Genomic DNA, 14616 nt, shown 5'->3' with positions numbered 1-14616 from the left:
GGATGGTGGCCCCACCACCTCCCTGGGCAGCCTGTTCCAATGCTTGGCTTGGTCCCAAGGAGCTCATCGATATCCCAGCGGGCACTGAGGGTGGGCAACAGTAAGGTTTCCAGGTCACAGAATTGCTTCAAGCCCATCTATGGGCTGAGCCCATGGTCCAGCTGGTGGCACTGCATCCCCAAGGCCCCACCTGCCTCCCACAGCCATGCAGGAGTCCCTCAGCATCTCCGATTTGGATTTTAGAAAGGAAATTCTTTCTCTTACTGGCAGGACAAACAGCCCCAAAGCGATTCACTGACGCTATTGAGACTTCTCCTGCAACAATCAGGGTTTCCATGGCAGGGCTCTTATCAGGCAGATAGCGATCAGCAGTTCAGCCCCGCCGTTAATTAATCACGCTGACCCTCACCCCAGGGACAAAGCGAGCAACACAGACACCCACGCATTTCTGAGGCTCCTCTGAGGCCGAGGCTCTTGGTTTCAGCCCTCCCCGCCCATAAACCTGAATGCTTTGCTCAGTGGCACTTCCCTTTGACCCAACAACAATTCCTCCTTTCGGCTTTCCACTGCTCCAAGCTTTTCTTCTCTGGGTTCGGTGTAATCAAGACGACGTCTTTTTTTTGCTTTGACGGTTTCTGGAAGGAGATTGCTTGCTGGGATTTGTCACAGCACTGCCAGAAGAAAACAAGGAACCATTTATCCACATAACCCTGATGGAGCCAGAAAACCCACTCAGCTTCTGCTCTGTGCATCACCACGGTTCCGCATCGCTCCCACTGGGCACGTCAGCCCCACAGCCCCGCTGAGAGCCTCCATTCATCTCCTAAAGCACCAGGAGATGCTCTCTGCACAATGCCTGCACCTCAGGCAAGCACACAAAGGTGGCTTTGCATCAGCCTCTGTATCGGCGATGCTGTTCCCAGCTCAATTTTACCTTTGCAAAGATTTTCTCCATCCAGATTTTCCCTTTCTGACAAGCCAGCCCACTTGCAGCTGGATATTTTTATCCAGGTCTGGCTCCAGGTTTGAAAGCTTTTTTATTCTGGAGCTGAAAATGGACAAACTGTCCTTGGAGGCGTCACCAAGAGCAAGTGCTTGAGCCTGATTTTCTTTTCCAGTGTTCCAACACAGAGAGGAAGACCAGACCCACACTCATGCAGGTTTCTAATTAGATGCCACTTTGTCCCAGCAATTTATAGAATCATAGAATCATAAAGGTTGGAAAAGACCACTACAATCATCCAAATCCAAACATCAACCCATCACCCCCACTAAACCATGTCCCTCAGTGCCACGTTTGTTGATGCTGGCAGCACCACTCCAACATGTGGGGGAAAACCACCACCCAAAATCCTACCCGAGGCTGGCAGACACACCACAATGCTCCTCACATTTGTTATTCAGCTGCTGCAAACACGAGACAGGCACACACTGCAGGGCCTGTGTCTATACAAGGAAACCTGCATTACACCCAGTTAATATTCAAACTGTGATTAATCAAAATACTCCTCTCCTTGTTCCAATTATGCTTGCTGTTTGCCTGTACATCCTTTACTTTTGTTTAAGTGTGAGCGGAGTCAATTGGAATCAGGGATTTACGGTGGCTGCCAAACACTCCGCTCTCCAATGGCAATAAGTTACACTCCCATTACGCAGCACGCAACAAGAAGGGATGATATTTATTCAGGGGATGTTTTCCTTCCCAAGATATACTCCAAAACTCTCACAGCTGCTATGAGTTAACTCCATAGCACAGGTGCTGGCCTACAGGTGGGCATGGGGTGGCTCAGGATCCAGGACAACCCTAGGAAGTGAGAACAAATGAAACCATCAGCATCAATCCCTGTGCAAGGAGCAGCTTCCTGGGCTCTCCAAGTCCTCTCAAGCCCCACGACCAATCCAAAATGGTTCTACATTGGGCCAGCAGCCCAGAGAAGATGCTGGCCCCAGCTCTGCACATCTGAGTAATGGTTTATTTTTAGGCTTTAGCATGAAAGTCATTGATCTGAGCTCATAATTGCATCGTTATCTGTGCCCTGTGAGATAAAGAGATTTCTAGCTGAAGCCTTTTTGAAAAGCTGCGCTTGAAAGCGGATAGAAAAGAGACTGATTTCTTTGAGCTTCTCTATTTTTTAAGTGAAAAATTTAACAGTGAAAATTTGCCATCATTTATTTATTGATCCCAGAAGACAGAAGCGTTGCCTTCAGGAGAGCTGAGATGACAGGAACTATCCTGGAGCTAGATTTGGGGGACCCCCAGGGTCTCCCTCCATGAACTGCTCCTATCTCCAGAGCAGCCATGAAGGCATCCCATATCCCCACATGGCTCCCACCACTTCTTCCTTATTGAGAAAGTAATGCTAAGGCACAAAAAGAGTCTCTGCAATGCAAAGCAAGGATGAGAGCTCTATAGAACGCTCTTTTTAATGAATTACACTCTGAGAGGTTAGCAGTGGACACTCTAGAGTCATAAAATCATCTGAGTTGGAAGGGACCCCCACAGGCCACCAGGTCCCACTGCCTGCAGTGCACAGAGACACCCACAGCTCCATCAGTGCTCACAGCCCCATGCCCTGACCTTGGGTGTCTGCAGGGATGGGGCACCACCACCTCTCTGGGCACCCTGTGCCAGTGCTTCACTGCCCCCATTGTAAAAACTTCCTTATATCCAATCTAAATCTTCCCTTTTTTAGTTTTAAACATTTCCCCTTGTCCTATCACAACAGACCCTGCTTAAGAGTCCATCCCCTTCTTTCTTACAGTCTCCCTTCAGATACTGAAAGGGTGATAGCATGGATTGGGCCCCTGGCTACTGCCACAAGCTTTGCAGCAAAGCACATCTTGGGAGAAGACAGCAGAGAGGCAAGCAGTGCCTGTAGGGACCCTCTCCTCCACTGTTCCTGGGAAGCTCACCATTGTTGGCATCACAGATCCAACAAAGCAGCTGAGCCCTCTTCCTTGAGCACATCACTCACCTCAAGCTCAGTAGCAGGGCAGGAGCCCAGCACTTGGTCAACCCCTGAGCCTGGCACTCCATCAGCATCCTCAGCCCAGCAGGTGGAAGAAGTGTGCTCTGCTCCCAAAGTTTCTCTTCTCTGATGCTCTCTGGCCACTCTCCAACACCAGCAAGGGATCCACTTCCCCGCCAGCTGCTTACCGCACCAGCTGTCACCCATGTTTTACAGTTCTCTCAATGAAGAGAGAATCTGTATTGATTTCATAACAACCAGAGCTGTAAATTACTGTTTGGGACTGGCTTGGTCAGTGCCGAGATGAGAACCTATTGATTGCACCCAAGGTTTTAATCTAATTAGCACTCAAGGAAACTCGTTGGAATAGCAGAACAATTCAGACTCTCTGAGATGTAATTAAAAACATAAAGCTACCTACAAAAGCAGAATGGGCAAGTAGTATTCCTGATCAAGCACAATTTGCAGTCCAAGGGCTTCCTGTTCAGAGAGGCTGAGAAGAAAACGGGAACAGAAATAGCAGCTGGGGCCAAATGACCCTTATTTTATCCCGTCTCTCTTTAGAAGCCCTTCCAATCAAGACCTCACAACCAACCACAGCTGAGCTACCCTGTCCGTAATTACGTGGGGCAGCAGTGAAACCTGGTGGCAATTAAACCAGGTGGTGCTGGGGGAATGCCCCTCACCCCCTCCCGTCCTTCCTTGTCATTAGTGGAGCAGCAGTGGCCTCTGCTGCTGCATCCCTGCATTGCATCAGGCAATGCTGCGCAGCCTGCATGTCCTTTCAAGGATGCAGGGGTATGGGTGCCCCCAGTGGGTCCCACAGCTGCGTCCAGATGTGGAGTCCCCAGCACAAGAGAGAGATGGACCTGTTGGAGTGCAATCAGACGAAGGCCACAGAAATGATCCAAGGGACGGACCCTTTACCAGGGTCTGCTGTGAGAGGACAAGGGGAAATGGTTTCAAACTGAAAGGAGAGATTTAGATTGGGTGGAAGAAAAGAAGTTGTTTCCACTGAGGGCAGTGAGGCACTGGCACAGGGTGCCCAGAGAGGTGGTGGTGCCCCATCCCTGCAGACACCCAAGGTCAGGGCATGGGGCTGTGAGCACTGGTGGAGCTGTGGGTGTCCCTGTGCACTGCAGGCAGTGGGACCAGGTGGCCTGTGGGGGTCCCTCCTGACTCAGATGATTCTACAGTCTGCTGGAAGCCAAACCTAAAAATGCCGAAAGAAAGTTAAAAAGGAGGGTGGGTGTTCCTGCAGTAGTACAGATGCAGCTGCACTGCATGGGGACAGCTCCAACCTCAGCCTGGGCACGACAAAGGGTGCTGCGATGTTAGTGTTGCGCGGTTGGGTTACTCTTCGATGGGGTGCATAGCAGTGTCAAAGCAAATTAGTGACTGCCCCGAATGCACTGCAAGATTTGTGTTCTTCCTGAGCCAAGGCATGCTGAGAGCTCACAAACACTTAGGGAGTGCTTCCCATGGGGAATCCCCCTCATTCACCAAAAACCCACGCCAACCCCATTGCACTTTCAGGGGACAGGAGAGCAAAGCCTAGTTCCAGAACACTGGGAGCTCCTCATTCTGCAGGGATGGGGTACAAACATGACCATGACTGCCCCTCCCATGCCTCCCACGTGGGTTCCTATTCCCATACGGAACAAAAGAAGCCAAGAACCATCTTCTTTTTTTTTTTTCTTTTCCAATAGTCTCACTTTATTAGATACCACATCAAGAGAGGATGTTGTGCTGCATGCAGCGGAAGACTGGAGTATTTCTAGTTCCTGTGTTAACATTTTCTTTCTGTTAATATTTGTAAACTGATATTTTGCTGTAAAATCACTGCATGCAAGTTGGAATGCAAACAGCAGTAGAAGAGGCTTTTTGTTTTGTTTTGTTCTTTTTTTTGTTGTACCATTCCCCATCCATACGTGCATGCTTTATTTACAACGAAAAGAAAGTCATTCAGGGCAGAAATTACCATCAGAAAAACTCAGAGAAGGGTGGCAAATGGAGACAAGGACTGTGGTTTGCACAATACCCAGAGTGGGGCCAGCAAGTTGCACTTTATTTATTTTCATGGGTACCAAGAGATGAGTTGAGCATCGGTTGTCTGAAGGGAGAGCAGGGCACATTGATACAGGACACAGGAGGAAGCTACCTCGGTAAAAGCAACCTTAGTTTAATAGCTGTGCACACACAAAGGAGGGTGGGCTGCTGCATGGCTAGAATAAAGGAATTGCTTAGATTTGATTTCATTTGTTCATTTTTAAAGGTAACTTCAGATGTTTCCCCATCACAGCTGGGAAGGGAGCACACAGCATCCTGCACCAAGGCTGTGATGCAGAGCACTGTGAGTGCCCCATGTGGCTCCCAGCATGGAGCAACGTTGGGTGTGTGGGGAAATGATCCCAAAAATGAGCTGTTCCACCTTACTCCTCTGCACAGCCCAGCAGGACCAACAGTGGGGAGAAGATGCTACGTGCAGGACAGCGCTCAGCCCAGTGCTAGGGGGTTACGGAAATAAAAAATATTTTAAATATATATATACATATCAAGAATAGGAAAATAATTCATCTCAATGACAAGGAAGCTCTGCGGTACAGCTGGATTAGAGCACAGCGGGACACAGCAGCAAGTTGCATGGGGTAGCAGCACAGCCAGAGGGGCTGGAGCCGGGCTTTGCACAGCATGCGTGGGTTGTGGTTGAGCAGCGGGACAGCCCAGCACTGCTCAGTGATATTGCTATGCTTCAGGTTGTCCAGAGACAGCAGGGGAAGCAGGATGGGACCAGAGGTGATGGGCATCAGTCTGAGAGCACTGCAGCTCTCTGCTAGAAACGGCAAAGAAAACACCTCCAGACAATCGTTAAAGCACAGCTTGAAGACAATAGGTCTTGTGCAGACTTGCGAAAACTATACCAAAAAAATATATATCCAAAAACCAAAAAGTTGGAAGACCTCTACCTGTTGCAGCTACTTTCAGTGTTTGTGGTATTTTAAAGCAACACTCCATGAACACATCAGCTAGTTGGTGGGAAATTTCTTCTCCTTTGGCTTCCCTCCTGCATGGTGCAGCCAATAGAGGGACAGCCCAACAGCACTGGGACAGCAGGACAGCACAGCAGAGCCCCACGCTGCCCTTGGTTCACCCTAACCAGCCCCAGCCTGTGCTTCCCTGCAAGCACAGTGTGGTTCCCTGCGTGTCTCTACCAGTGTTGTACAACTTGTGGATCTTCCCAGCAGAAAATCAAAAAGACGCACTGCGACATTGCCCACCTGGAGCGAATCAAGAGGCCAGGCCATGCTCGCAGTGTGACATCTGTGACACAGGCTCTGGCTACCAAGTGATGGTTACAACCCACATCAAGCCAAATTGTTCAGTATCAGCACCCAGCAAGCAGAACCATCCACTGTGGCCACATCCGCGCTCCAAGCGGATCCAGGGGCCATGCATCCTGCACTGAGAAGGAGCGGTGAGCTGGGGATGGGCGCAGTAACTATTGCTTGACAAAATTGCACACCGGGATAATTCGATGACCCAAAAGAAAAGGAAGTGAATACAAAAGATCTGGGTTAGTTTTCACGCAGAGTTGAGACTGGGGCACAGGGGATGCTCGGAGGAGGCAGAGCAGCGGTGCTGCCCAGGGCGCGTAGCAAGGCATGGCTGCACTGGAAGACGGACAGACCTACAGGAGGGGTGCAGGGCTGGGCTGCGGCTGCCTTTAATCACTGGCAACGTGGTTCTCATTCTGGAGAGTGTGCCAGCGCTCAATCTTCTTGTCCTTGTTCTTCAGACACTCGTACCAGTGTTTCAAGCGCTCCCCTTTGGCCGTAATGCCGAGCTGACAGCCGCCTACAAGAAGGGGAGGAGGGAACGTTCAGAGCTGGTGCTGCTGTTCCAGCAAACCATTTCCATCCACCCACAGAGCCGGCGCTGTATGGGGCACCCCACCACACGGAGACCCCCACTCACCGATGTAATCGTTAGATTTGCCGATATCGTAATCCCAGACAGAAATGTCCAGGGACTTCTTGGCCAGGTCGCTGTGTTTGATATCATAGAAAAACTCCTGCAATGGGAGAACACCCACATCACCCCGTGTTTTCAAGGAAAACATACCTGGAAAAGTGCAGTAAGGAATTGAAAATGTCCTGAATTCAGAAACAAGGAGAGGATGTTTAAAGCGCACTAGTGAAGAGCAAATGCTCTTCCCCCTGGATAGCAGCACAGTCCACAATCATAGAATCACAGAGTCATTAAGGTTGGAAAAGACCACCGAGATTATCCAGTCCAAATGTAGAGTTCACTTCTTGCATCTGAGTGTTTTGCAAGTGCCCCATTACCTAAACCCCAAAGCCTCCAGACACAATGCTTCCCTAGGAGATGCAGGAGGAGCCTGGCAAGAATTTCTCATTGGGTTGGTGGCCAAAGTCAGAGAGATGTATGACCATAGTGGGTCGGGGTGCCCATCCCATGCACAGCAGTTCTAAGTCTCCCATGGTCTGTAAATACCATTACGGTTGGTTTAACAATAGGAAAATTACATCCGTCCTTACCTCATTAAACTCAGGATTCAATGTTTTCTTTTTAATCTGGGTCTTATGCTTGGCCTTTTTTCCCATGTCAGGTTTCAGCCAACTGGGGGCAACAGAAAACAGCTCAAAATTCAAGTGAGAGAAGAGCATGAGCTTATACGCTACAAAAAAACCAGCGAGTTTTGGACTTGAAGAAAGCAACTGGAGATATTTAAGGCAATGAAATGGGTTAGCCAGTCTCCCTTCCCACCTTCTAAAATTATCTCAAATAAATATAAAATGAGTAAAATCTTAAATACTCTTTTTTTTTTCCTTTCCCGTATTGCCAGACTACACATGGGAAACCACACAGCTCTGTTTTGCAGGGAGCTGAGCTCAGCAGAACCTGTCTGCAGGGAGCGTTCCCTTGGCCAGAGCAACCAGTGCCACTTTCAGACCAGAAAGCTGACCTGGGGCCATGCCCTCAGCAACTTGATGTCCTTAAAAAAAAAATGCAATTGGTCCCAAGTTTTCTTTTCCCAAAGAAAACTGATGGAAAATGTGGCCAGGAATGTGTGAACGCATACATTGGTGGTCAGATTTATATTTTAAAAAGCTAAAAATAGCCGTTGGTGTTTAACAAAGTGCAGACCAGCACGCTCAGCCGAGGTGGTTTCATCCAGGGAATGTGGAATTTGTCAGGGGCTCACGCTCTGGGTTTGGCTGCAGACCCAAAATTAAATTGCATGGTTGGCACTCGTTAGATTTATGCTGGAAGTTGGTTTAAAAATGGAAAGCCATCATTTTCTGTTTGTGAAAACGGAAAATACTGGAGAAAAGAGAAAGCCTGAGAAGACCACTTTGTTCCACTCAAGATGTACAACACAGGTGTTACTGCATGGCTTTTAGGGCGAACAGAGGGAGTTTTTCCTGGTGACCCCATGGCCACACATCACGGACAGTCAGTGACTCCATGGCCATGTGTCATGGACAGTGGATGACTCCATCACAGTGTCAGACCGCTCCCAGTGCTCACTTACAGTTTAACGAAGGGGTCTGAGTACCCGTTGGCATCCATGGCCGCCAGGTGCACGCAGCGCACGATGCCGACGATCAGGCCGCCCTGCTGGGTGCTGTACATGAGGGACACCAGGATCTTGCCGCGCTCCTCCACGTCCCCACCGCGATCCACCTGCGAGAGGAAGCGACCGGAGATAAGGACGCAGAGCCAGGTGAGGAAGCCAGGCAATGGCAAAGAAGAGGCAAAGCAGGCGTGAAGGAGACTTGTAGCTATGCAGAACTCCTTGTTGGTTCAAAGAAGGGTAACGATGTGAGGGATGGGGTGAAAAGTGCTGAGGGTCCTTACCTCCTCCTCATACAGAGCCATCCCGCGAGATGAGCCTGTCGTTCCAGCCCGCTTCATCTGGGATGGGGAAGGGAAGAAGAGAGACTGCCATGAGTGACCACTTGTGGGAGAGGCTACAAGGCTCCATGGAGTCCAGGCTTTGGTTATAGCTTGGAACCCACTCCTCAAGACTCAATGATATCCAGTACCTACACTTTTGGGTTGACTACATGCTCCCTCGTGCACCATTTGTTAGCAACCTCAAAAGTAACGGTAACAGAAATTTCATAGAAACTCACTGGTATTACTCTCTCCAAGCAGATGTTGAAGTTCTTTTTCTGATTGGCTTTGAGTTTTTTCAAGGAAACTCTTGTTTCTCCAATAAACTCATTGTGGCCAAATTTGTCTTCATCGCACACAGAGATCCTGGAGGAAAGGGAAGAGCAAAGCGAGCGTCAGACATACAGCTTACAGCAACACCTGAAGCACAAAACTACACGAAAACCCTCCTGCAAGGTGACTGGGGTGGGCAGAGCCAAACATGTGCCTTCCTCTGGCCAAAATGGCCAGAAAACAGAGCTTCTATTCTGCAGGGATTTTTGAGTGTGCTCTGAACCGAGGCAAGAAATCAAAAGGTAGAAGTTTCCTGTAGAAAGGAAACATCAAACATTTTCAGGAACTTCTAGTCATTTTGTTGACCTGTATACTGTAAGATTAAGAGTATGAAGCTCAGGTGTGGACCCCAAACCCTCCATTTCCAGGTGCTTTGCACTGGGTGGTCCATACCCTCTCCCAGCACCATCCTGCCAAGCACCAACTGATTCCCCAGCCCCTCTACTTGCCTGAGCGTTTTCCGTGTCATGTCCTCATCCGTGATGCCGTGATACACCAGGGTCTCGTTCCACACTGGGTTGCGGGTGTTGCGTAGGGTCTTTGTTCTCAGCTTATTTGACTACAGAACCAAAAGACAACACGGCACCTGAGCCAGGGCTTTGGGCACCTGTAGCCTATGGGAGGCAACTGGGCTGCGGCATCAAAGACTTAAGCTCTTTCCTGATGATGACACTTGGATTTACTCTGCATGAGACAAGGCAGCCAGCACATCTCTGTGCACAAAGTAAACCTGCAAATGCCAGTTCAAGGCTTTTGCTCTCAGTTTCTCCCTTGTTTTGCTCACAGTTCCTCCGGGCAGAGCTCAGCTGTAGGACTGAGCTCTGCACCCCGAGCACGGAGCCATGCCAGTGGCCCTGAGCCAACCATGCTCCTGCGTTCCCAAATGATTTCCCCACTGAGCCGGATCCAGCTGGGCTGCGGAGGGAGATTTCCAGAGCTTGCTTTGATGCGATGGGGAGGAAAAAGAAGTTAAGAGTTTGCTCTCTTAATGGTTCCTTCTTCACAGCTCTAATTAGAACACACCATGACTTCAAAGCAAACCAAACTTTCAAACTCTGGTAATAATTAGGTTTTGTGTCAGGGAGAAGTCGCACCAAGACTCCGAGGGGAGGAGGTCTGCTGCAAGCCAGGGATCTGGGAGGCTTTGAAAACCTCCGCTCACTCCCCAGGCCATGGCAGGAGCATTCAGCCCAGTATAAGACCCACCTTGCTAGCCCCAGGCAAGAGGTGCAGCTTTACATAGGGATCCGCCAGGCCGTTCGAATCCATCGGTTTCAAGCCCTGAAATGTAATAAAGGAGACATAGGGCATGTGTTAAGTAGAGCAGGGAAAGGATGAAATCTATCTGTGAAGCAAGAAGAGAAGGGGAGGGAAAAAAAGGAAGGGGAAAAAAGGGAAGGGAAAAAGGGGAAGGGGAAAGGGGGAAAGGGGAAAATGGAAACAAAGAGGGAAAAGGAAAAAAGGAAAAAGGGGAAAGGGGAGCAGCTTTGAACATCTAGGAGTGCCCAGATGCAAGGAAAAATCCAACTCCAGCCCTGCCAGCCCCAGGGCGTTGGGCACAGGTTCATGTCCATGGAAGAAAGGCAGAGAAAGAAAGCACCATCCGGTGGCCCTGCACGCCCAAGGTGATGGGATGCTGTCGTGGCAGGGGCCGGGAAGGGCTCACCTTGGCGCGGATGAGCGTGCAGTGCAGGGCGCTGTTGTCCTGGTCGTACAGCAAGCTGAACTCCAGCGCTCCCAGCGTGGCTGCGTGGGAATGGCACCTTGTAAGAACCCCGGCCAATACCTCTGCTTAAGCAACCCCAATTAGCAATAACTAGGAAGATTTGCCGCTTAGATGTAAAAGCCTTTTATGGACACCACCACCCAGCACGAGCTGAGGATGCAGAAACCCTTCCATGGTAGGAACAGGCTGGGGAGGTGAAGCCCTGTCCCTCCATGGGTGCTCATCCTTAGGCAGCAAAGTCACTTGTTAGGGGAGCAAATGGCCAAACACCGAGATCTTGTGGCATTAAGGTACTAAAGCCACCATGCCTTTCCTACAGATGGAGCTGGTTGTGTTGCTTGCAGCCAAGGATGCTCAGAGGGACAAACAGCTACATTTGGGCCTCTTGAAATGGGAAGGCTGTATTAGCACAGACTGTACTATAGCAGGCATTAGAGCTGAGTAACCCGGTGCAAAACTGAGGACGGGACCCTGTGATCTCGGCTGAAGCTCCATTCTCCATCCCTCACCCAACCCAGGTGTCAAGAGCTAAAACAAAAGCACAAAGATGCCCCTAAGGCTCTGAGGTCCTTCCTACATTCGGAAGTACCCAAAGCATCACAGGCTGAAGTTTTGGAGAGTACTTTCCACTTTCCAGTTGGCTTTCCCCCAGAAACTGCCCCAACCCCTGGGTACGCACTGCCTTCATCAGAGTCGTAGCTGTTGGCATCCTCTTCCTCCTCCTCTGGGGGTGGCTGCCGCAATGGGGCTGGGGGCTGTGGGGCGCCAGGGGGCCGGGCCGGCCTCTCGTCCCGAGCTGGAGGTGCAGCGTAGCCCCCGGCCCGCTCCTCCTTGGGGGCTGCACGGGCTGGTTCTGGTGGTCCCGGCGGTGGGCTTGCTGTGGGAGAAACCCCATTAGCCCCCAGCGTGTGATGTTCCCAGACCCTCTGCAGGAACCCAACCTGTTACCTTGTGTTTCCAGCATCCGGCCGGCTGCCCCGGGACCTGGTCTTGCTGCTGGGGTTAGATACATGGTTCATGGGGTTAGATGCACAATGATCATGACGATGCTCTCCCCAGCCCAACATTGGGGAGTCCACCCTGGCCCCACAGCGTCCTACCTGCAGGTGCTGCTGGCCCGGCAGTGGCAGCAGGTGGCCGCGGGGGTGGTGTGGAGTTGGTTTGCATGGAGTTGGCTCGCTTCACGCCTGCAAGTAGAAGCAGGGTCAGCACTGGCTTTCGAATGGAGCAACGCAACTCTGGCTGGAAGCCGAGCACCGCCCTGATGTGGGGCTGACAACCTCCAGCCTTGCGGAGAATCTCTGCTCCTTTTTGCCCCCAGATCTCTATTTCTCCATCTCTGCTTTTGAATCCAAACAACACTGAGCATCGCTCCATCCTCACGCCAGGCAGGAGCTACAGGTCATGCTGGGGAAGTGTCTTCTCCCCAGCTGGCTGCAAGGGACAGGAAAGCATCGATCCTCAGAGCAGCACCCAGCACACACCTGAGCATGCTGGAATTTCAGAGGACTTGGACATTTTCCAGCCATCCCCAGCCTTATCAACATCTGCAAGCTCAGCCCTTGGGTGACATGTGGGCTCGTCCCATGGCATCACTCAGCAAAGTGAAATGGATCAGTGTCACAAGTGTGCACGAGCACACCCATGTGCAATTCATGGCTCTCACCAGGGCTCCTGCTGACCCCACTCTCAGCGGTGGGGTCGCGGCTCTCAGTGTCCTCGCTGCCGCATGGCCCCGTCCTGCCCTCAGCTGGCTTGCGGACACGGGTGGCCACCGTCCCCTCACTGCCTGTAGGAGCAAGAAACACAGCAGTGAGGTTCTTCCCACCCATCCCTGGGGGGAACAGGAGGAGGAGGAGGAGGAGAGCCACACAGAGCCTGCATGTAGCACTTGGGAACAACCAAAGGACACAGCACATCACAGAGACACCAGGAGGCAGAAAACAAGGACATCCATCAGTGCCCATCGACCCCCTAATGGCCTTACAGGACAGGGAGATCATATTTGCTTTTTGCCAATCATCTGCTATTTATTAGCAAGACGTCAGCGACAGCTGCCCGTGTCTCATTTGTGCACCCCATGGCGGCCATCCGAGCGGATAAATCACCACCGCACACTCCGGGGTGCCCGCACTGCTGCTCCTTGATGGATCGCAGCCCGCAGATGGGATGCGAAAGGTCCCGGCACTCACCCGGCTCGTGGGTATAAATCTTTGCGCTGACACAAATGGGCTGTTTATCCTTGGCTGCGCGCAAGGAGAAGTGAAACGCAACAGATTGTGGAGGGAGGCGAGGGGGTGTGGGTGTGGAAATGGCGAGGCAAGGAGTCATTTTCCAAGGGAGCTTTAGGAAAATGAGGGGCAAGCTGTGAGCATGCTGGGGGCCTGGAGCAGCTGGGACAAATCCTCCCCGCATGGCAGGAGAGCAGCATCATCTATAAGGAGACAGCGAGTCTGCTCAGCGCATTCAATTGCAGCAGGTGGGAAGGTCTCAGGGAGCTCAGGACCTGTGGGAAGGAGAAACCCCACTGGGCAGCACCTACACAGGGGAAGGCACTGGGAGAGGGCACGGGGCACACGTGGTGCTTACCGCAGTGGTCCTGTTCATCTGCCTGGCCTTGGGAGCACAAACAGAGTGAGAAGCAGTGAGGGATCCCACAAACCCAGAGATCTCCCCCCAGAAAAACCCTTCAAGAGGCAATGAGGATAGCGGGGCAATTTCTGCACACTTACAAATACCCATAGCATCCTCCATGACTGCTCAGAACACTCATTTTTAGGGCTCAGCGCAATGGGGACCCCTGGACAGTGCCACCTACCCCGGCCAGGTGTGCGGGATGGCAGCTTCGGGTCTGGGGCGGGCGGCTCAGCTGGGCTGGGCTCACTAGGGGCCGGGGGCACCTTGCTCTTGCTGACAGGCATCGGCTGGGGCAGCATCTGCTTGGGCAAACCCTTGAAAAACCAAGCGCCAGAGCGCTTCCACACCTGGGGGGAAAAAGAAAAAGACAGGGGGTGGGCTGAGGGCACACAGCCCCTTATCCCCACCCTCACAGCCCCTCTTGCTATTGATTCAGCTCTTTGGTTTCTTTTGTCCAGTTCTTGCTGTGACAACCAGGAGTCCCTCTTCAATCCTGAGATTATTTGCAAGAGAAGGATAAGGCATTTTATCCATAAAACAAGAGCATCCTACAGAAACCAGGCTGAAGGAGATGGATAAGGTACAACAGTGCTGCCCCCGGGTAGGGACTGTGGCCGTTCTCACCTCCCGCTGCTCACTGCAGATCTTGCACAGCCAGATGGGGTGGGGACGGCTGTTGGTTGTCTCAACGCCACACTTGGTGCAGACGTTCTGCAGAGAGAGAAAAGTGCCATGTGGCAAAAGGATGTCACATGGGGATGTCAGGTCCAGGCTAATGAGAGACGGGACAACAAGAGATGGACAACGAGATATGGGATAAAGAGAGATGGGACAATAAGAGCTGGTATAATGAGAGATGGGACAATAAGAGCTGGGATAATGAGAGATGGGACAACGAGAGATGGACAATGAGAGATGGACAACGAGAGATGGGACGAGAGATGGGACAACGAGAGATGGACAATGAGAGATGGGACAACGAGAGATGGGACAACGAGAGATTGGACAACGAGAGATGGGACAACGAGA

General features: G+C 51.4%; 1 protein-coding gene and 1 long non-coding RNA gene across 4 annotated transcripts in view; both read right to left on the bottom strand.

Annotated features, from left to right (window-relative positions):
- On the bottom strand, positions 1524–3475 carry LOC110406610. The gene is made up of 3 exons (XR_002443521.1): positions 3391–3475; positions 2976–3280; positions 1524–1804 (listed from the first exon to the last, which is right to left on the bottom strand). It is a non-coding gene; the product is annotated as an uncharacterized LOC110406610 (long non-coding RNA).
- The window catches only part of RPH3A (rabphilin 3A), a 22926-nt gene continuing 12984 nt past the window's right edge, over positions 4675–14616 (bottom strand). For 2 of the 3 annotated variants that reach the window (XM_021413241.1, XM_021413242.1), the window contains 16 exons: positions 14212–14298; positions 13769–13934; positions 13540–13566; positions 12617–12739; positions 12051–12137; positions 11899–11946; positions 11630–11827; positions 10891–10970; positions 10431–10505; positions 9674–9783; positions 9131–9257; positions 8853–8909; positions 8527–8678; positions 7529–7610; positions 6945–7041; positions 4675–6824 (listed from right to left, as the gene is read on the bottom strand). In XM_021413241.1, coding sequence (XP_021268916.1) covers positions 6694–6824; positions 6945–7041; positions 7529–7610; positions 8527–8678; positions 8853–8909; positions 9131–9257; positions 9674–9783; positions 10431–10505; positions 10891–10970; positions 11630–11827; positions 11899–11946; positions 12051–12137; positions 12617–12739; positions 13540–13566; positions 13769–13934; positions 14212–14298 — 1647 coding nt within the window. In that variant the 3' untranslated portion in view covers positions 4675–6693. The remainder of the gene's footprint in view (positions 6825–6944; positions 7042–7528; positions 7611–8526; positions 8679–8852; positions 8910–9130; positions 9258–9673; positions 9784–10430; positions 10506–10890; positions 10971–11629; positions 11828–11898; positions 11947–12050; positions 12138–12616; positions 12740–13539; positions 13567–13768; positions 13935–14211; positions 14299–14616) is intronic. The other variant, XM_021413243.1, reaches the window with a different exon arrangement.

This window comes from Numida meleagris, chromosome 14 (assembly GCF_002078875.1).
Source record: "Numida meleagris isolate 19003 breed g44 Domestic line chromosome 14, NumMel1.0, whole genome shotgun sequence".
NCBI classification, from domain to species: domain Eukaryota; kingdom Metazoa; phylum Chordata; class Aves; order Galliformes; family Numididae; genus Numida; species Numida meleagris.
This window is presented reverse-complemented; position numbering and strand designations above follow the sequence as displayed.